Raw genomic sequence first — 22,978 nt, forward strand, 5'->3', positions numbered from 1 at the left:
GCAACCGGCTGCTCTCACGGCTGCCCCTTTATTCCGGCTCCATCGGCGGCGACGCGGCCTACGCGCGCTGCCAATCCCCGGCCTCGCGTAGCGGCGGCGGCCGGCCGGGGGGCGGGGGACAGGCTAGCGGAGGTTCGGACAGAGGAAGCGAAGCTCGCGGCCGGGCGGCGGGGCTGGGGTGGAGGAGCGCCGGGAGGGCGGGCAGACAGATGGACGGCCTTGCAGAGACAGGCGGACCGGCGGACGACGCGGAGCCAGGGAGGCGGGGCCGGGGGAGGAGCGGCAGCCCGGGCAGCAGCAGTGGCTGCGGGAGGAGCTGGCGGTGCGGAGCGAGGCCGCCCCCTGCTGGGGACCCTGCGGCCCGGCCGTGCGGTCACGCAGAACGCGCGGGTCGATCTTCCAGTTGGCGGGGTAGGCGAGCCTCAGCTGACCAAGGGGGGCGCTCCGCTTCTGACGTTGCCGCTTAGTCTTAGAGGAGTGGGCTCCCGAGGTCTAGCCCCTGGCCTGATCCCAGCATTCTAGAGGAGGGGCTTCCAAGACCCTCAGATCTTCTGAAACTCACTCGTCTCTAACAGCTCAGCTTAACCCCTAAGGGAGAGGGTCCTGGGGCTCGGACTTGGGCCAGGCTTGAGGAGGAGATTCCAGGACCTCTGATCTTGGCCGAACCCCGAGGACAGGGATCTCCGCCAGGTCCAGCGCGCTAATCCAAGGATCATGACTGAGAGGTCTGGTCCCGAGTAGCTGCAGACAGGGCAGCGCTCAGAGCGATCTGTGAAATGGGCACACATGGGTAAGGGGATTCCGGGAGGCACGGGAGAGTAACTCAAAGCGCAACCAGCAGAAAATCAGCGTGGTCTTAGATCTCAGCGTCTTCACTACAGTCTTAAGGGGCCCCGCCCACTCAGCCCCGGCCCGCCCCAGAGCCCCGCCCCTCTAGGCCCCGCCCCGAGGAGGTGCTAGCCCAGGCCACGCCTTAGCGAGGGTACTTCCGGCGCAGCGGAACTTGGGACTCGGGGTGAAGTTGGCGGTTGACAGGCCTTAGTTTCTTGGTGGATCCATGAATGCGCCGCCCCTGGTGGGCTACAGCAGCAGCGGCTCAGAGGATGAGGCCGAAACCGGGGCCCGGGCCCGACCGGGGGCTGGAAGTTGCGGTCGGTAAGGACTGAGGGAGTATCTGGGGAAGGGGCGGATTAGCTCAAAACCTGGACTGAGCTCCAGCGCTTTGAGGGGCGGGGAGAAGTATGGTGACTGTGCTGTTCGCCGGGATGGAAGCGCAAGGAGAAAGAAGGATCTAGAGGGCACCCCTCGATAAGGCCCCAGAGTGCCCCCACCTGGCCAAGCCAAAGTTGGGATGCAGGAAACGTGGGTTCGTGTGCAACCTCTGCCCCTGGCCCACCGCATATAATAGCTCAAGCCCCTTCACCATCCGAGGTCTTTTTCCTTTTTTAAACACAGTTGTAATAATAATAACCAAAGATCTGGAGAGCTGGTTACTCATTCTTCCATTGAATATTCACTGAGCACCAGGCCGGGGACTGGGAACTCAGCAGTGAACAGAACCATCGAAGTCTCTCGTGGTGCTTAGGGTCTAAAGTGCCAGCCCTTATGCTTGCTGAGTGGTATATAAGCAGTCTCTGAGTTTGCACCATCAGGTGAAAGTACCCTTTACAGATGAGAAAACTAAGATCCAGAACAACAATTAAAAAAACCCAAGCCCACTGCCGTCCAGTCGATTCTGACTGGTAGCGACCCTCATTGGGTTTCCGAGGTGATAAATCTTTGCCCAGTCTTCCTTCCAGGGAGTAGCTGGTGGGTTTGAACTGCCAGACTTCTGGTTAGCAGTCAAATGCTATAGGCACTGCACCACCAGAGCTAGAAAGGGGACGTTGTTTGCCCAAGACCACAGAGCTAGGAAGTAGTTCTCAGCCCAGCCCTGTACAGCTAGGGAACATGTCCTCTAAACCATAACTTGTGGCTTGCCCAATGGTTTCCTACAAGGACTGTCTGTACCCTGCTGAGTTCTACCTCCCAGAGTTGCTAGGAGACCCCAATGAAATATGCTGGGAAAGAGCTTTGTGGTTATCTAGAAGCTACTTCTGCACCCTGATGGTGCACAATTAAGCACTTGGCAACTGACCAAAAAGTTGGCAGTTCAAACCTACCCAGCATCTCTGCTGGAGAAAGACTGGTGACGTGCTCTTGTAAAGATTATAAAACCCTGTGCAGCAGTTGTCTGTCATATGGGGGTCACTGAATGGAAAGTCTCAATAGCACCAAACAACAGCAACCAGAAGTTACTTCAAGTAAAACCTAAAACGAAACCCATTGTCACTGAGTCGATTCTGACTCATAGTGACTCTGTAAGCCAGAGGAAAATGGCCCCATAGGGTTTCCAAGGCTGTAAATCTTTATGGAAGCAGACCGCCACATCTTTCTTCCACCACGTGCCTGGTGGATTCGAACTGTCGATCTTTTGGTTAACAGCCAAACATTTAACCACTGCACCACCAGGGTTCCTTGTGCTTCAAGTACCTGGTTGGAAATGATGCTCAGAGTCAGCATGTATAAGGGGTTACAAGTTCTGTTGTATGTACAGAGAATGCCAGGAGGGTAAATGTACTTATTTTCTCTTTTCCAGTTCCAGTGGCCACACCCCTGTTCCCAGCCAGAGGTTGCCGGTGCCGGACAGTGTGCTGAATATGTTCCCCAGCACTGAGGAGGGGCCTGAGGATGACAGTGCCAAACACGGGGGGCGGGTACGCACCTTCCCCCATGAGCGTGGCAACTGGGCCACCCATGTTTACATGCCCTGTGAGTAATGTGTGAAAGGCTAGGGGCGTACGCCAGTGGGTGCTTCTCTCTTGCTGAAGTCAGCTCAGCAGGAAGAGAAAGAGTATCAAGAATCGAGGGTTTTTTGTTTTTAAACTTGATTTCAGTTTTGAATTCATTGCTTGAAATGTTTTCATTAATCCTGAGTGTGATTCTCCCTGCTCATGTAGAGATGACCAGGGAAGGAGCTGGGGCAGCGTATTAAGGCCATCTCAGGATGAAGCTGGCATTTTATTTTTAAGAGGGCCATAGGTGTGCTGGGTTTGAGTCCTGTTTCAGCCCTGAAGAGTGGGTGGCAGGCAGAAAATGCCCAGGTTTCACAGTCAGACCTCCCTCCACTACCCAGTACTCTGGGTGCCGGTCAGCAAGTTACTCGACTTTTCAGAGCCTCAGTTTCCTCATCTCTGAAATTAGAGTAATAGTATGGACTACCTATCTCCTGGTGCCATGGTGCCCACGGCATTTGACTGCTAACCAAAAGGCTGGCGGTTCAAACCACCAGCCACTCCTCAGAAGGAAGACTGGGCAATCTACTTCTGTAGAGATACTGCCTTGGAAACCCAAGGAGGGGTCGCTATGAGTCGGAATTGTCTTGATGGCAGTGAGTTTGGTTTTGGTTTGGTTTAGAATGTTTCTGATTCTAAATTTAGAATCTAATCTGATTCTAGATTTAGAATGAATCAGATAATCTGTCAGATTCTTAGCACAGTTCATAAAGTAAATGGTAGCTCTTACTGTTTTGTGTTAGGTCAAGTAAACTCTTGGAACCTTCATTTCCTCCAAGTAGAATGGGGTGACTCTGGTCTCACCAGGCAGTTTGGGGAATTTTGAGTTAGACACTGACATGAGAAGACTTTGGACCATGCAGCTCTGGTCACATGTAGGATCAAAAATAAATGATATATGAACATACAAGCATGGTCAATGTAATGTTCTTTGTCTTTGTGAAAATTGGGAGCATTCTAAATGTCTGTCGGTAGGGTTCTGACAACAGAGATGTGGTGATCTTGGTGGATCACTATGGAGTTGTGGGAGCCTTGGTGGGGCAGTGGTGGTGCACACAGCTGCTACCAAAAGGTTGGTGGTTTGCATACCTGGCGATTTGCTCCTGTAACGAGTACCCCTTCTGTCAGATTGATTCCCACTCATAGCAACTCTGAGGGACAGAGTAGAGCTGCCCCATAGGGCTTCCAAGGCTAATCTTTACAGAAGTGGACTGCTATATCTCTCTTCCACAGAGCAGCTAGTGGGTTTGAACTGCCAACCTGCACATTAGCAGCCAAGCCCTTCATTATGGTACTTTTCCCGTAATGATTACAGCCTCAAATACCCTATGGGGCAGTTCTGCTCTGTCACGTGGGGTCACCATGACTTGAAATTGACTTGATGTCACTTAACAACAACAACAACATGGAGCTATGAAAAAAAAATGAGTTTGAACTCTTTGTACTGAGGTGGAAAAAACAAAAAAAACAAACTCACTGCTGTCAAGCCGTTTTTTGACTTGGGTTTCTGAGGCACTGTTTCTACAGAAGTAGATTGCCCAGTCTTTCTTCTGAGGAGTAGCTGGTGGGTGTGAACTGCCAGCCTTCTGGTTAGCAGTCAAATGCCTTAGGCACTATGCACCAGAGCTCCTGATGTGAAAAGATACCCACAATGTTGTGTGATATGAAGAAACTTAGTTGCAGAGTAGTTTGAGTGGTATGCTCTCATTTTCATTAAACAGATAAACTATACACATTGGTACATACACTGGGGAACGGGCTGGGGAAAGATGTACCTACATTTGCCAGTCTTTATCTCTAGGGTAGTGGTCTTGAAAGTGGGGTGTATATGCCGTGGGGGTAAGGTCATGATGAGTCATTGGGTATAGGAAGAAAACTAGTAGAACTTTTTCATGTACTAGTTTTTTGTTTTTTTTAAGAAATAGTTTTGAAAATGTACATTTTGTAACACATCTTACAGAGTAGCACACACTTGTAATTTATAGATAAAAGACACGTTTATTGGAGATACGTGTTCAAACTTGTTTTACTAATGGGCTGTGTGATCAAAATAGTTTGATCTGTGCTAGGTGATGGGATTTCAGGGGCCCCTGCTTTCTCCTTTTATTGCTTTATTACTTGAATTCTTTACAAAGAACAATTTTTACTTCCACCACAATTTTTACTTCATGTTAAAGTATTATTAGACTACGTAGATGGAGGCTGCTCTCAAGATGATTTTCTCTCAAAACCTGAGTACAGAGGACCTCTCCCTCTGCCTTTGGGGCTTCTGTACCCAGCCGTGTCTCCTTGGCTGAGAGAACAGCCCACCGTCTCCACTCTGTTCCAGATGAAGCTGGGGAGGAGTTCCTGGACCTGCTGGATGTGTTGCTGCCCCACGCCCAGACCTACATCCCCCAGCTGGTAAGGATGGAGGAGTTCCACCTTAGCCTGTCCCAGAGCGTGGTTTTGCGCCACCACTGGATCCTCCCCTTCGTGCAGGCTCTGAAAGACCGTCTGACCTCCTTCCAGAGGTGAGTGCTTCCCCTACCTCGCATCTCCTTCCCCTCCAAGGCTCCCGCTTTCCTGGACATCTGTGGGGTGTAGGTGTGGGGCATACTACCCCAGCAAACAGGACAAACCTAAAGGTCAGGCCGTAGGACATCTGGGGCTGTCTGCTGTGCTCAGCATCCTATGCAACCTTGGACGTGCCACATCAACTCTTGAAGCCTACAGTTGCTTATCTACAAAGAGGTCATAGTCATAGAGGTGGCTGGTTCATATTGGGCTTGTGACAGTGAAATGTGATCATGCAAGCCCTCAACGTGGCATCTAGCAAAGGAGAACTTATGGCAGGCTCACAACTGGACTCGCTTCGGATTTTATCTACCAGCCTATGGTTTGCTTCTCTTTTTTTCCTCCCCTCACTGCCTTGGGTTGTCAGTTTGTCACACTGTGGCAGTTTGCATGTTGTTGTGATGTTGGAAGCTGTCCCATTGGTATTTCAAGTTACCTGCAGGGTCACTCATGGTAGACAGGTTTCAATAGGGCTTACAGAGTAAGAGACACTAGCAAGAAGGACCTGGTGATCTCCTTACTTAAAAAATTGGCCAGTGGAGACCTTATGACTAGCAGCAGAACACTGTCTGATACAGTGGCAGGAGATGAGCACTTCAGGTTGGAAGGCACTCAAAACATGACTGGGGAAAGCTGCCTCCTCAAAGTAGAGTTGACCTTAATGACGTGGATGGAATAAAGCTTTCAGGACTTTGATTGGCTGATGTGGCTCAAAATGAAAAGAAACAGCTGCAAACATCTATTAATAATCAACAGGAAATGTATGCAGTAAGAATCTAGGAAAATTAGAAACCAAAAACCAAACCAAAATGAAATGGAACACACAAAGATCGATATCCTAAGCATTCGTGAGCGGAAGTGGACTGGTATTGGCCATTTTGAATCAGACAATCATATGGTCTCCTATGCTAGAAATGATAAATTGAAGAGGAATGGCATCACATTCATCATCAAAAAGAACATTTCAAGACCTATCCTGAAGTATAACACTGTCAGTGATAGGGTAACACCCACACATCTACCAGGAAGACCAGTTAATACCACTATTCAAATTTATGCACCAACCACTAATGGCAAAGATAAAGAAATTGAAGATTTTTGCCAACTTCTGTGGCCTGAAATTGATCAAATATGCAATCTATATGCATTGATAATTACTGGAGATTGGGAAGTGAAAGTTAGAAACAAAGAAGAAAGATTGGTAGTATGGCCTTGGTGGTAGAAATGATGCTAGAGATTGCATGATGGAATTTTACCACCAACAACTTAATTCATTGCAAATACTTTTTTTTCAACAATGGTGACTATGTATTTGGACCTCACCAGATGGAATACACAGGAATCAAATCAGTTATATCTATTGAAAGAGATGATGGAAACACTCAATATCGTCAGCCAGAACAAAGCCGGAACAGACCATCAGTTACTCCTGTGCAAGTTCAAGTGGAAGCTGAAGAAAATTAAAACAAGTCCACAAGAGCCAAAGTACGACCTTGAGTATATCCCACTTGAATTTAGAGACCATCTCAAGAACAGATTTGACAAACTGAATGCTAATGACTGAACCCTGAATGAATTATGAGATGACATCAAGGACAGCACACATGAAGAAAGCAAAAAGTCATTGAAAAGAATAAAAAGGATGTCAGAAGAAATTTGCTCTTAAATAGCTAAAGCAAATGGAAGAAATGAGGATGTAAAAGAACTGAACAGAAGATTTCAGAAGACAGCTTGAGAGGGCAAAGGAAAGTATTAATGAGATGTACAAGGACCAGGAGTTAGAAAATCAAAAGGGAAGAACATGCTCAGCATTTCTTAAACTGAAAGAAGAAAAAATCCAAGCCTCAAATTGCAATACTGAAAGATTCTATGGGCAAGATACTAAACAATGCAGAAAGTATCAAGGGAATATGGAAGGGATACACAAAGTCACTGTACCAAAAAGAATTGATCAGTGTTCATTCATTTCAGGAGGTAGCATGTGATCGAGAATCAGTGGCACTGAAGAAAGAAGTCTAAGCTACACTCAAAGTATTGGTGAAAATAAGGCTCCTGGAATTGACGGAACACCCATTGAGATGTTTCAACAAACAAATGCAACACTGGAATGTTCAGTTGTCTATGCAAAGAAATTTGGAAGACAGCTGCCTGGTGAGCTGACTGAAAGAGATCCAGAGTTACACCATTCCAAAGAAAGGTGATTCAGCAGAATGCAGAAATTATCAAACTATGGTTAATAATCACATGCAAGTAAAATTTTGCTGAAGATAATACAAAAATAGTTGCAGCAGTATATTGACAGAGAACTGTCAGAAATTCAAGCTGGATTCAGAAGAGGATGTAGAATGAGGGATATCATTGCTGATGTCAGAGGGATCTTAGGTGAAAGCAGAGAATACCAGAAAGATGTTTACCTGCATTTTATTGACTATGCAGAGAGATTTGACAATGTGGGTCATAATAAATTATGGGTAACATTGCCAAGAATGAGAATTCCAGGATACCTGATGGTGCTCATGAGGAACTTGTACATAGACCAAGAGGCAGTTATTGGAACAGAATAAGGGTTACTGTGTGGCTTGAAATAAGCAAAGGTATATGTTAGGATTGTATCCTGCAAAAAAGGCATGGGGCTGCATCATCTGACAACCTCTGGCCTGAGAGACTCACCATCAGCATCAGCAGCCCAAGGCTGGTGCCTGGGAGGCAGAAGTCAAACGTGCCACTACCCTCCATCCTTTTTTACCGTTCTGACACCAACTGTCTCTCCCATGGCGCTCTCTTCTCTGCTGGGTTCGATAGTATATTGCAGTGGCCACTTGAGATTGTGGGGTTTATCAGAGAAGTAACAGGTTAACATACAGGTGAGGATCAGGAACAACCCAGGGTGCAGTTCCTCAGTTAGGACAGCTCCTCCTCAGCTGTGCCACAGGCCTGCTTCTCTCTGGTCTCAGCCTCTACCCTGCTCCGGCAAGTGTTAAAAGCTCTTTTAGCTCTGCCCATAGTGCCTCGAAGCACCCAGTCTGCCTGTCCATAAGCCTTAGAGCAAAGGCCCTCAGCTTTCTCGCTCTGTGGGCCCAGAAGCCCACTGCACTGTCTCCTGCTGGGTCTGCTGCCTCTCACTGCCCTCCAGTTGGTCCTGACTCAGCGACCCCTCCCTGGGTTTCTGAGGCAGTATCTCTATGGAAGTAGATTGCCCTTCCTCCTTCTGAGGAGTGGCTGGTGGGTTTGAACTGCCAGCCTTCTGGTTAGCAGTCAAATGCCTTAGGCACTATGCCACCAGAGCTCCTGCCACTTCTTGCCATTTCACATTGTCTCAGCGAAGGGTTAGAGCTCTGTCTGCTTCTCAGGTTGGAGAGGTTCAGCACAGGGATCTCAGGCCCAAGGACACACTCTACTCCTGGCTTTTCTATCTTCATGGTAGTAGATACCCCTTTTCCACCTGTGGGATGGGTCATTTGACACCTAGCCAGATGGCAAAACTGACCAAACCCACCACTTAGGGTTCCATACACCTTATATGCATGGTCACACCCCTACTAGGGTGTCATGTCCCTTATTTACATTATTAACAAGCTATGGAAGTCACAAAAACTGTGGCTAGAAGGGCCATATTGAGTAATTCACCGTATTGCATACTTATGCAATCTGTATGCTGAACAAATAATCCAAGAAGCTGGACTGTGAAGAACATGGCATCAGGATTAGAGAAAGACTCATTAATATATGCAGATGACACAACATTGCTCACTGAAAAGTGAAGAGGACTTGAAGATCTTACTGATGAATATCAAAGACTTCAGCCTTCAGTATGGATTACACTTCAACATAAAACAAAATTCATCACAACTGGACCAATAAGCAACATCATGATAAATGGAGAAAATACTGACGTCAAGGAATTCATTTTATCCGCAGTCAACATCCATGGAAGCTCTTGTTGTTGTTGTCGTCGTTAGGTGCCATCGAGTTATTTCTGACTCATTGTGACCCTAAGTACAGCAGAATGAAACCCTGCCTGGTCCTGAGGCAGCTCTGCGATCCCTGTTATACTTGAGTCCATAGCCACAGCCACTGTGTCAATCCATCTCATTGAGGGCCTTTCCCCTCCTTCACTGACTGTCCACCTTACCAAGCATGACATCCTTCTCCAGGGAATGTTCCTTCTAATAACATGACCAAAGTAGGTGAGATGGAGTCTGGCCATTCTTGCCTCCAAGGAGCATTCCGGCTGCACTTCCTCCAGAACAGATTTGTTAGATCTTTTAGCAGTCCATGGTACTCTCCGCATTCTTTGCCAGCACCACAACTCCAAAGCATCATCTTTTCTTCAGTCTTCTTTAGTCATTGTCCAGCTCTCATATGCATATGAGGCAACTGAAAATGCCATGGTTTGTGTCAGGCACACCTTAGTCCTCAAGGACACACCTTTGCTCTTCAGCACTTGAAAGAGGTCCTTTGCAGCTGATGTGCCCAGTGCTATACATCGTCTGATGGCCTGAGTGCTGCTTCTGTTGGCATCGATTGTAGAACCAAGCAACATGAAGTATTTGACAACTTCAGTCTTCTCGCCATTCATCGTGATGCTGCTTACAGGTCCAGTTGTGAGGATTTTTGTTTTCTTTATATTGAGAAATAATCCATATTGCAGACTGTATTCTTTAATCTTCATCAGGAGGTGCTTCAAGTCATCCTCACTTAGAGCAAGCAAAGTGCTTCCATGGAAGCAGCAGTCAAGAAATCAAACAACATTATTGCATGGGGAAAATCTGCTGCAAAAGACCTTTTAAAGTGTTAAAAAGCAAAGATGTCATTTTGAGGACTAAGGTGCACCCACCAGCCACTCCTCGGAAGGAAGGTTGGGCAATCCTACTTCTGTAGTGATACTGCCTCGGAAACCCGAGGAGGGGTCGCTATGAGTCGGGGCCGACTCGATGGCACATAACAACAACAACAACAACAAGGTGCACTGGACCCGAGCCATGGTATTTCAGTCACCCCATCTGCATGTGAGAGCTGAACATTGAACAGGGAAGACTGCAGAAGAATTGGTGCATTTGAGTTGTGGTGTTGGCAACGAATGCTGACTAGTCCATGGACTGCCAGAAGAATGAACAAATCTGTTTGGAAGAAACACAGCCAGAAGCAAGGACGGTGAGACTTCATCTCCCATGCCTTGAACATGTCATCAGGAGGGACCAGTCCCTGGAGAAGGACGCCGTGCTTGGTAAAGTAGAGGGTCAGTGAAAAAGAGGACCTTCAACAAGATGCACTGACGCAGTGGCTGCAACGGTGGGTTCAAGTGTAGCAACAATTGAGAGGACGGCTCAGGACTGGGCCGGGTTTTGTTCATATAGGGTCCCTATGAGTCAGAAGTGACTCCATAGCACCTACCAAAACCAAAGCAAACTCACTACCATCAAGTCGATTAGACTCATGGTGACCCCTCCTTGGGTCTCCAGGGCAGTATCTCTATGGAGGTAGATTGCCCAGTCTTCCTTCCAAGGAGTGGCAGGTGGGTTTGAACCTCCTGGTTACAATAGTACCTGACTATGACAAAAATAAAACCTGTCTGGCTTTTCTTCCTGTCAGAAAGATTTTTCTTCCTAGATGTGGCCAGATCGAACCATGCTTCTTCATGGAAGCTCTGCACTGGGTCTCCTCCCCAGGAAGCCCCCAGCTCCAGGGCCCATCCTGCCTTGCAGCCTTCCATGCTCAGGCTGCTAACACTCCTCCACTCATTTTACTTGTCCTCGTATATAGTCCTTCCCTGTGTGGCCCTCCGTCTGGAGCCCAGTCCCTTGGGGCCTGGGACTGTGGCTTCGCTCTGAATTATCCCACAGCTTTTTTCCAGGTGCTTTGCTCACTGTAGGCAGTGAATAGATGTTTACTGGCTGACTGAGCAGTAGAGAGGGAGCCTGGAGAACACCTTCCTTCAGAGCCCTTTGTGTTCTCTGAATCTTGGCACTAGAAGAAGCCTAAGACGTCATCCAGGTGATGGTTTTCTCACTCTGGTTTGATTCTGCAAAACGCTTTCTTCCAACGAGGCATTACATGAAAGCCGATGGGTAAATCAGATAAAAGCAGAATTTCTGCAGCCAAAGGCCCCCCCCGACTTGCACTCAGAAGACCTTCGGCCCCACTGAACTACTCTGCCCAATTGGAAAACTGCAGATTTAATTTAACCTCTTCTGAGGACCAGAAGATGGAAGGGTTTGCTCCTGTACGGTAGTCAACTAGAGAATAAAGATTAAAACTGATCTCCAGACCTCATCTAGCCCCCCTTTTTCGGTTGTCACTGTCAGATTCATTGAGTCATATGTATGTTAGGATTCCTCATCTCAAGTGCCCAGAGCCCAACCAAGTCGTTTAAAGAGGATTTATAAGCTGGTAGCACACTGGCTTCTTGCCTGGATGGATTCAGGTGACCAGGAGATGTCACGGCATCTGATTCTCACTGTCTCTCAGCTCTGTGTTCCACTGTGCTGGCTTCCTTCCCAAGCAGGTCTCCTCTCCCCACAATGACAAAGGAGGCCACCAGCATCTCCACCTCTCCTTCCTCACTAAAGCACTGAAGGTGAGGGCAGGGACTTTGGAATAAGGCTGACTACAGTTCAGATCCTGGCTCTCCCTTACTAGCTTGGTAGTCTTGGGCAAGGTATTCAACCTTACCAAGCTTCAGTGTCCTTGTCTGTAAAATGGGCACAAATTCTAATGCCCATATCATGGAATTCTATGAAGATTCCACAGATTGATGGGCACAACACCCTTTGCTCAGTTCCCAGCATGTGGGAAAAGTTCTTGATATTGCATAAACGAGATCACAGTTGTGTTTTTTTAATCTGAAAGGAAAAACTGGCCCCTAAATGATCTCTTACCACCTACTTGATGAGTAAGACTTTCTCAGTTTCCATCGGTTAAGTGGAGATGGTCTCCAGTTGTTTAATAGAATGAACTGCTCTTAACAGAGCAGGGTTGGAGGTGATGCTGCGTATTGTCTGGACTAGGCGATGTTGGGCTCTCGTGCAACTCTGGTATTTCAGGGCTCTCTTTCTTTGCCTCAAGGAGTTCTAGTGGCACAGTGGTTAAAGCATGGGGCTGCTCACCAAAAGGTTGGCAGTTTGAACCCACCAGCCACTCTGGGGGAGAAAGATGAGGCAGTCTGCTTCCGTAAAGATTCACAGCCTTGGAAGCCCTGTGGGGCAGTTCTACTCTGTCTCCTAGGGTTGCTATGAGTTGGAATTGACTTGATGGCAGTGGTTTTGTTTTGTTTTTTTCTTTGCCTCAGTTTACCTGTTATGTAATAGGGTGGTGTGGTAGTTAAGCTTATGTGTCAACTTGGCTGGGCCTGGTTTTGAGTGGCTGAGAAGATGGATGTAGTATTCCCCATGATGATGAGACTAGTGATCAGCTCACAGTGGAATCTACTGGAGCAGCTGAGTAGCTGCCTTAGGGATGTGGGCTGCTCCTAGTATATAAGGAGAAGCTTTGGGAATGGTCTACAGCTTTTGGCATGCTTGAATCCTGCATGTAGCCAAGTCATTGTTTAGCAGCCTGCCATGTTGTCTGCCAATCTTGGGACTCTTAATGGACTTGGATCAATGACCTGCCATGTGGTTTGGTAATATGAGGACTGTGCCTTGTTACTTGTCAACCTTGGATTTGTCAGCCTCAGCAACCAGCAGCTGCCTGAGTGAAGAAAGCCTACAGCTTCAGTGGGCCGTGAGCAAGAGGCAGAGCTGAAGCCCAAGGATGAAGGGCTCTCACCCAGCCCCTAGAGGCTGGCACTTTGAACTCAAGACTTACAACTTCCAAAACTATGAGAGAATAAATCCCTGTTTGTTAAAACCATCCCATTTGTGGCATTTTTCTGTTAGAACAGCACAAAGTAACCAAAACAAGTAGTAACTAAGTATGAAATGAGAATTAACTATATTTTCAAAGTGCTGTTTGTTAACATAGACTATATTTTCTGATTTTTTTTTTTTTTTTTGAATTAGTCTTCCTGAAATGTCCTTTTTGTTTTTCTAAATTTCAGATTCTTCTTTACTGCCAACCGGGTAAAGATTTATACCAATCAAGAGAAAACCAGGTGGGTGTCCCCCTAGTCCCCACCCCCTACCACTTCCAGAAGATTCTTTAGTGCAAAGATTGAGGGGGTGCTTTGCTCCTGACCTTACCTGTCCCAGCTTATTGTTTGTTTGTCTCTGAATCAACTCCGTGACTATAAAAAGGAGCCCTGGTAGTGAAATGGTTATGCACCCACCTGCCAACCAGAAAGTTGGAGGTTTGATGCTACCAGTGGCTCAGCAGTAGAAAAGACCCAGTGATCTGCTTCAATGAAGATGAAAAACAAGAAACCAGACCCATTGCCATCAAGTCAACTCTGACTCATGGTGACCCTACGTCAGACAGAGACTGGCTGTAATGTTTCTGGAAGCAGACTTCCATGTCTTTCTCCTACAGAGCAGCTTGTGGATTCAAACCACTGACCTCTCAGCAGCCAAGGGCTTACCATGTGCAACCAGGGCTCCTCAGGAAAGATTACAGCCTTGGAAACTTCACGTGGTCCTGGTGCTCTTTCCTGTAGGGCTGCTATGAGGCAGAATCACTCGATGGCACACGACAGCAAATCTGAGCCCTTTCATGAAGAGAAATAACGGGGAGGTTTCTGGGGTAGGCAGCAGTGGTGTCATGAAAAAATCTCTGGGACGGACAGAAAACCTGGGTTCTGCCCCAGCCGTGCCCCAGTGATGGCCTTGAGCTTGTCTCTCCCCTTCCATGAACTCCCGTTGCCACCATCAGATGCCCCCCATCATCCACCTTCAGTGAGTGGTAGGGAGGCGCACAGGAGCTGAGCGAGTGTTGAAAAATGAAAAGTATTAAAATATTAGATGAACATAAAGGGAATTATTATCAGTGCTTCAGAGTGAGCCTCCCTGTGTAATCGCCTCACTGAGCCCCTCATTCCTCTCAGCACCTCTGAAAGGAGGGCTCATCCATTCACTCATTCTCTCTGCATGACTTTATGAAGCACCTGCTCTGTGCCAGGCACTTGGTGTCTGCTAAAGATTCCACAGGGAACAAATAGGCACCAAAACCAAAAAACCAAACTCACTGCCATTGAGTCAGTTGTGACTCATAGCAGCCCCATTGGGTTTCCAAGGCTGTAAATCTTTACAAAAGATCACCCCATCTTCCTTCCACAGAGCTGCTGGTGGGTCTGAATCACTGACCTTCTGGTTAGCAGACAGATGCCTTATCCACTACGTCACCAGAGCTCTATAGGATAGGCACAGTCTCTGCTATGATGGATCTTACACTCCGCAGGGGAGGCAGATAATAAGTAAGCAAGATCATTATAGTTACAGCAGGATGGAATAGAAGTGGTGGCCAAGGAAGGCACCAGGAAGGTGGCATTTGATGGTGCCCTGAGAATGAGGAGCCAGCCTTGGGAAGAACTGCTTGCAGTACCTTCTAAGCAGAGGACACAGCAAAGCAAGTGACTTCAAGGCAGCCTGGAGCCTGGCATGTCTGGGGAGAGCAGTAGGTGGAACCCAGGGAGCACAGGGAGGCAAGAGGGGAGATGGGTGGGGTTAGCCAAGGTCAGGCATGTGGACTCTCAACGTAATGGAAGCCATTTGGAGAGATTTGAACATAAATTAGATGTGAACTGATTTAAGTCTGTAAATGTTCGATCTGCGTAGGTTGTGTCTATATCCATGGCTAATGAGTCTTCAGGAAAGATGTAGGAAACGAGTGTAGACATAGGAGACCAGTGAGGAGGCATTTGTAGTGTCCAGATCAGGGACAGGTGGTGACCTGGCCTAGGGTGATGGCACCGGGGGAGCCAAAAAGTGGACACATTGGAGATATGCTGGAGGTAAAATCAACGGAATAACAGTGGGTTGGATTTGGGTAGTAGATTTATGGGTTTTTGGTTTAAATGACTGGATGACTAGTGGCTCCATTTTCTGTGTCAGAAACACTGGTGGAATGAAAAGCAAAAGTTGTGCTTTGTACATGTTAGGTTTTACTCCCTGTTAGACCCCAGCTAGTAAGTGTCACACTTCGAGGTGGAAATGTTAGACAGGAGACATGCCAGCTGGAGGTAGAATTTGGGGACTCTCCACTCTGGTATTTAAAGTGGAGACTGAGTATGATCAGCCTGTGGGAAGGTATAGGTGGAGGAGAAAAGAGGACTTGGACTGAGCTCTCCATTCCACCACCATTTAGAGGCTGGAAAGAAGAGAGGGTAGCAAGGGAGACTGAACAAGGAGGCCGCGGTAAGCTCACGCCAGGAATGTCTAGTGTCTTGGAAGACAAGTGAGAAAGGATTTTAAGGAGGACGTGGTCAACTGTGTCAGATGCTGGTTAACTACTGAGCAGTTAAGATGAAGATACTTGAATTTGGTAACATGGAAACCACTGGCAACTTTGACAAAGAGCAGTTTGGTAAAGTGGGTTGAAGATATGATGTGAAGAAGTAGAGACAGTGAAGGTAGGTGAGTCATTTTAAGACATTTTACTGAAAACAGGATGGGGACTGGCTAAAGATGCGTTCAAGGGAAGGTTTTTAAAGATGAGAGACACAGCATGTCTGTGTGTTCATGGGAGGGGTAGCTGGTGGGAGAGAGGAAGGTCCCTGGGAAAGACCAGGAATGTAGGATTGGTGGCAGGAGTGATGAAGGAGAGCAGGGCAGAAGCTTCGGGGCTGGCAGATGAAGGCGCTCCCAGGAGGCTGTCAGGCCCCAGCATTGGGAATGAGGGACTGAGATGGAGGGGAGGGATCAAAGATTCCATAGAAGAATCCTGATTAAAAGGGGGAGAATGCAGAACAGAATTTCAAGTTCTCACGGACTCCAGACTTCCCAGAGCCATGAAGCTAGGATGGACCTCTGAAACTATTGCCCCCTAAGACAATCTTTCAACCCTAAACCAGAAGTATCCCCTGGAGTCTTCAAATCAAACAGTAGTTTAGCTTAACTAGTAAAGACCATCTGCCTTGAACATTGTGCTCTTCTAAGAACTATCTCTGTGGGATCAAATGGACAACAGCAACTGGAAAGATTAGATAGGAACCTTAGGGGACAGTGAGATTAGGTTAATGGAGGGGACAACTCAGAAAAGGAGGGTGGGGATGGTTGGATAACTTGGTCCATGGAGAAATTGGTAAGTGGATGTATGTTTGCCTTTATATAACAGCAACAACAATAGAATAATTAACATAAAAAATAATAATAGCAAATGTTAGCGAGGATGTGGGGAAATTGGAACCCTTACCAAAAAAAAAAAAAGAAGATTTGGCTCGGAGAGCAGGAAATTACTCTTACCAGGGAGGTGGGGTCAGAGCCCATGGCCTAGACCTCTAGGTCCCCCGTCGGTCGCATCTGCTGCCCCAGTCTGATGGTTTATGTTCTCACAGGCTGCATCTCATGTCCATGTTGTCTCTGCTTCTGCCTCCCCTCAGGACCTTTATTGGGCTCGAGGTCACCTCAGGGCATGCCCAGTTTCTGAACCTGGTTTCAGAGGTAGACAGAGTCATGGAGGAATTCGACCTCACCACCTTCTACCAGGTAATGAATGGGGCATTCTCTTCTCTATTGGCCCGTCTATAGCTGGAGTAAAACTATCGTGAGGCCCTCGTTAGAGGCAAACCAAAGAGCCCTTAGAATTTCCCCCACATGAAGTATCCTGAATGCCCACGTTGAGTGGACACACACCCCACTGAGGAGCTGAGGGGTCTGAGGTGTGGTTGGATGCAGCCCACCCAAGGTCCAGCATACAGAAATCTTGTGTTAGATCTCAAATAGGTAACAGAATGTAGGCATCCTCCTCCATGATGTATTCGTGTTTTATATTTTTACAGAGCAGTTTCCCCTAGTTCTTTGTAGTAAAGTTGACCTTCTGGGAAGAGTAGGAGCTTCAGGACCTTGCTGTGTCTTGGCCAGTGCCCCCTGGGAATATTTGGACTCCATGTTGAATATCAGGGCTTTAAAGGGCCATTGGTTTTACTTGGTACATTTTTTAAAAGCCAACTGAGATATATCAGTATGAATTTGACTGGAGATAGTTATCTTTTCTTCATAATTTTAGACATTTTTGTTTTTAATTCTTGAGAAGAAGTATGACATCCATTGATGTTTGAGATCAGGAAATAGAGTCGGAGTCTGGGTTCTCTTCCATGTCCCCAAATGACTCTGATAAGTAAAGAAATGCCTCTGAGGAAAGGACCAACCCAGGGCGATTGTGTCTGTCTGTGGAGGGTGTGTGGAAGTGACAGTCTAGTCTCGTGGAGTAGGCAGAGATCCAGGCAGCTCTGTCAGACCTGCAGCAGTTCCCTGGGGCTGTCTGGGTGACCACCTGGGTCCCTGCTGTTCCTCGCCAGGACCCTTCATTCCACGTCAGTCTGGCCTGGTGTGTGGGCGATGCACGTCTCCAGCTGGAAGGGCAGTGCGTGCGGGAACTACAGGTGACGACTCAGCAGGGGTGGGGTGCATGCTGGGGAGGAGGGCGGGGCAGCCAGCGGGCCTTGAGGGTTAGGAGTCCAAACTGGAATTCCCGGGACACTGATGACATTGCAGGAGACCTCAACACCGCACCTGGCACCTCCAAGTGTGGTCCCGACCTGTTAGCAACACAGATTCTGGCCCCACCCCAGACTCATGACTCAGCGTCACATTTTAACACACGCCCCCAGAAGAGAAGCACTGCTCTGGAACGCTGATCGGAGAGGATGCTGCAGGCCTCCCGGAAGCCCTGGCCTGTCATCCAGAGGTCGAAGGGTCGGGTGCCCACAGGGGTCTGGCAGACATTGGGAATGAGTGGCATGCCGTGAGCCCTCGTGGCCTGTCTCGCACTGTGATAACTGGGTGCAGTTGTCCGTTTCCCTGGCAGTGCCTTTAGAGGACAGCCGACAGTGCATGGCGGCTGAAACGTGCCCTCTCGGGAGGCAGTGGGGGCAGTGGGGACTGTTGCTGGGCAGAACATGGACCTAGTGTTTTTCAAGAGAAGCTGGAAATCCAGGTTTCCATGTGTATTCTACCTATTTTCAAATGTTAGTGACTAATTAGAATTTTTAAATAACATTTTGAAGTCGGACACATGCAGCCTGGTTACAGTCCATGGGCATGTCACGTGGCGACCTTTGCAGTCAGCCTGACCGTGCTGGGGCAGAGCGTGGGGCCAGGTCCTGTCCTGGGTTTAGTGGTTCTGTAGTCCGCTTCTCTGAGCACCTTATCTATAAAGTTGCGACAATAGGACTGACCTCGTGAGATTACAGAGGGTATCAGACGGGGTCACAAAGGGCAGAGCCTGGAGCCCATGTGGCCCTTGGTCTCCCCTCGGCCTCGCCTGCCTTCTGAAGGATTCCTGTAGACTGGTTTTATTTGCAGTATCCTCTGGGTCCCTGATTCCTTTAACGTAACTGTCCCTTCCTGGCTCCTGCTTTAAGGAAATCGTGGATGAGTTTGAAGACTCTGAGCTGCTGCTGCGTGTGCATGCCAGGCCGATCCGCTGCAAGTCTGGGAACAAGTTCTTCTCTCTGCCTTTGAAGTGATCGCAGAGGACCCCCTTGCCCAGGCCCGCCTGCAGGCCAGCCAGAAAGAGAGGAGCCTCTAACATGGGTGGAGATGCTCCCATCCTCCCAGCAGGAGGCCCCAGTCATACCTTCTACCCGGCAGGAAATTAGCTACTCCTGGAGGGCCCTGAAGGAGCTCTGGTGGCAGTATCTGGGGCATTTGACTAGTAACTAGAAGGTTGGCAGTTCAAACCCACCATCCACTCTGCGGAAGGAAGACCAAGCAATCTACTTTAGTAGAGATTTACTGCCTCGGAAACCCAAAGGGGGTCGCTATGAGTCAGAATCCACTCGATGGCAGTGAGTTTGGTTTTTGGTGGGCCCTGGGTACGCCTGTGTTGTGGTCATTCCCAGAAATTACCAGTAGAGGGCAGCCTGGGCTTCCTGGGTCCTGTTTTGTGGTTGTGCCACAAAAAAATGGGGTCACCAGGTGATCCCACCCACACTCTCAGCCAGAATCCCTGCTGCACAGTCCCTCTAACCAGCAGCCCCTCCCTCCCCGCCCCACACTCCCCTTGCAGTTGTTTGCTTTTTCATGCTGTTGGCCTCAAATCAGGGTTTTTTAATCATGTCCTGGCTTGACCCTGTTCAACCCAGACCGGGACAATGGGGTGCTACAGGGGGTCCGCCAGTTCAGGGCCTAGGTGCAGGGCTCTAATTCCTGGTCCAGTTCAGGACCAAGGTGCGGGGCGCTAATTCCTGGTCCAGCACGTTTTCTGCATTCCTTCCTCCCATTAGCCCCCAGCCAGGTGCATGGGGAGACTTCAGCAGATGTGTGATCTGGCCTGGCTAGTGGCTGAAAGCCAGGCCTCCAGCACTCTGTGACCTCTGGCTTCCCCACCAGCTTTCCCAAAGAGGCAGAGAGGAGCCTTCCCGGGAGAGGTTCTCTGCTGCCACCTCCTGCCTGCTGCGGCCATTTGGAGAGGGAACGCGTGGGGGGCAGGGGGTGCACAAAATCACCAGGGCAAAGAAGCAGCCCTTCCAGTCACCACCTGGATCTCTGGTGGTGGGTGGAGATAATATATATTTTTTGTATGTAATAGCTTTAAATTATGTTCAACAAATAAAAATTAGTTTTTGTTGTGGATTTTGCTGTGGATTGCTTCTATTCAACAAGGTGTGCAGATGGCTTTTCTCTATCCCTGTGACAGTTTTGGGGGCTCAGGAGTCTCTGATCTAACTTCTAAGGTGGCCTTGAGAGGCATTAATGATGCTCTCAGAAAACAAGGGTGGTGTCAGCTGACCTGCGGGGCCTAAACAGGAGAGATGAGCATCTCACATCTAGCCCAGGGCTTGGCCCGTGGCCGGGGTGCTGTCCCCACTCCTCATCAGTGTGAACACAGATTCCTTATACTGCTTGCTAGTCACACTTCCAAAGGCTTTTCTAAGATTTCTCTGTTCCTTCCAGTAACCCCTGAAAATCCCCGGTGGAGCACTGGTTAAGTTCTTAGCTGCTAACGGAAAGGTTGGCAATTCAAACCCAGCCAGCAGCTCCACAGGAGAAAGACCTGGTGATATGCTGGAAAGATTACAGCCTAGGAAACCCTATGGGGCAGTTCTGTGTCACTAGGTCTCTATGAGCTGGAATCTATGGCACCCAACAACAACCTCCTGAAAAGTAAACTGGAACAATGATCATTCCCTTTAGACAGAAGGAGGAGAGGCTAAGTGACTTGCCTGGGCTCCATGAGACAGCACAGTGAGGCCTGACTTAGCCCCAACCTCGTGGGCTCTTCAGCCCTGCACGCTGCCTGCGGATGGGGTCCAGCCTGCAGACCCACACAGCACCTGAGGGCCAGGTGTGGGGAGAGGGCATGTGGTGCAGGCCCCTCTGCCCCCTGGAAGCCTGCCTTTGCTGAAGACCCAGGAAATCACAGTCTGTGCCTTGTTCCACCACACCGCACTGATGTGCTGATTCAACTGGTTGGTCGGTTCTGGCTTTTGAAGTCACGCTGGAGAGGGAGAGGCTTGCGAGGAACACGGCAAACTGACTATGCGGCCAGCACTTGCCAGCACCTGCTCTGTGCCAGGCCCGGGAGTGGGCAGCTAGGTGAACAGACTCGGTCCCTGCCCTCTGGGCGTTCACAAGTCGGGCAGGGAGCCTGGAGAAGAATCCCCATCCCCAACTTCGATGCCAGTCAGACAGAAGTACAAACGAAGGTACCCCCCTTTTCCTCCAGGTTCCAGTTTCAGGATGGAAGCCCAGCCAACAGCAAGGCTGACTCTGTGGGGGGCACAGACCACCAGACTTTCCTCATCAGGACCCGAAGGCTTGGGCACACATGCTTGGCTGCCTTCTTGGAAATTGGGCCCAATATGACGTAGTACCACCATTAACAACCCCCAGGGGGACTGGCAGGGCTGGTCCAATCCATGGGGGAGGATGTGGCGTGGAGAGCCTGTGTCGAGGATGGAATCAAGAGTGCAGCAACTCTGAGAGATGGCCAAGATCAATAACGGGCTCTTCGGTGGAGAATGGAAGGTGGTGATAGAGGAAGGAAGTAGGCGATTCGCTGAGGGGGGAGGGGGCTGCAGGCTGGGCCCAGGCGGCGGGCTTGGCAGGCACCCAGGCCTGAGTGTGCCTCTGAGGAAGAGCTCATTCAGCAGGCGCTCCTGCTAACAGCAGCAGCAAAGGTTCTTCCATAAGAGGAGATGTGCTCCGTGAAAGCTGGGAGACAGGAGGGAAGACCGGAGCAGGCGGGGGTCCACCCCTGGGCAGGCTGGCGTGTAATGAAGGCATGCACTTGATGGAGGGTTTATCACACCAGGAGAGTGCAAAGTCAACACATCTGGCCCCGCTGTCCTCAGATGTTCCCTGCAGGGCAGGCAAATGATCATCTCTTGGCCTGTTTGGCCACTTTCCACCTGGCACTCCCTGCTCTCACCACATGCCTCTCTAGACCACCCCAGCTTTGTTTCCAAGGGAGTAGGAAATTACCTCCACTCCTTTGTTTATTCCTCCTCTTGGCACTAGGAGTCCAAGCAGGGCCTCACCTTTGATGGGGTGCCTAGTGCACCACCCCGTGGAGCCCTGCAGGGGGCAGCCTTGAGGGCTCCAGCCCATAGGACCTTTCCATCTCAGACAAGGGATCCGGTTGGTAGCTACCACCTGGGCCAGAGCCCTCCTTTCTTCAACTGAGGAAAGAAAAGAGAAATGTTCAAGGTTCTCTAGGACATCAGCAGTGCTGTGACAGGAACCCAGTGACCTGGCTTCTGTTCTATTCCAGAGCCTTCTATATAAGCCCTCACACCAGTCAAGGTCTCAAAATGAAACTGGACTACAGGCAGACATAATGTCTGGGCTTTTCTTTAAAAGACTCCAAGAAGAACAGGTAGGGAGGGCCCACAGTTAGGGTAGAGATTAACGGCATTGGCAAAATGCAGGTGATGTTTGGAGCTGGTTGATTGACAGGCTGAAGTTCACACACTTCTTGGCACTAGGCGTCCGAGCACTGCTTCACCTCAGGCCTTCAGAGTTGGCCAGACCCAGTAGAGTGGGTGTGCTCTGATGACAAACCCACCGCGGTGCCCACAGTGCCTGTAGGGACCAAAGCAGACACTGGAAGCTTCAAGGGCGGGCCACCCGGCCATGCCACTTCCTTACTGTAGGATTTACCCCAAGAGAGGAACTTCTAACAGGGAGAAAGTTACAGAATTTGTTTGACCACAGGCCTGTAAGAATACTGTTTACACTTCCTGGGCTCCTCTTTTTACGGATTGGCCTCATAAACCCAAACATTATATTGTGAAAGACTGCAATGTGTTTAATTAAATAGAGAAACCTGTTGGTTGTCCATTTCTGACAACCACTGTACCTAACATTTCTTAAAGCAAATTTCAAAATGAAGAATTTAAAAACTTCATTTCATTTCCAAAATGAGGGACTCCACAGAGAAGTCAGGCGGTGGAAATGGAGGAAATACCCTGACCTTAGTTACTCTCCATCAAGGACAGGGTAAGCTCCACCGTCAGTGCTTTCTCTTCGTCTTGCGGGTCAGTATGAACAGGT

At 48.9% G+C, this 22,978-nt stretch overlaps 1 protein-coding gene across 1 annotated transcript; it reads left to right on the plus strand.

Moving 5' to 3' along the window:
- The first annotated feature begins 1,057 nt into the window (after positions 1–1,057).
- Positions 1,058–18,948, plus strand: USB1 (U6 snRNA biogenesis phosphodiesterase 1). Its single transcript, XM_042781811.1, has 7 exons — positions 1,058–1,155; positions 2,639–2,811; positions 5,164–5,347; positions 13,429–13,482; positions 16,861–16,966; positions 17,779–17,862; positions 18,844–18,948. Exons 1-7 carry the CDS (start codon positions 1,058–1,060, stop codon positions 18,946–18,948), a joined length of 804 nt encoding a protein of 267 aa, XP_042637745.1.
- The last annotated feature ends 4,030 nt before the right edge of the window (positions 18,949–22,978 follow it).

This window comes from Orycteropus afer, unplaced genomic scaffold, assembly GCF_000298275.1.
Source record: "Orycteropus afer afer isolate SDZICR_OR568_19922 unplaced genomic scaffold, OryAfe1.0 scaffold00009, whole genome shotgun sequence".
NCBI lineage: Eukaryota > Metazoa > Chordata > Mammalia > Tubulidentata > Orycteropodidae > Orycteropus > Orycteropus afer.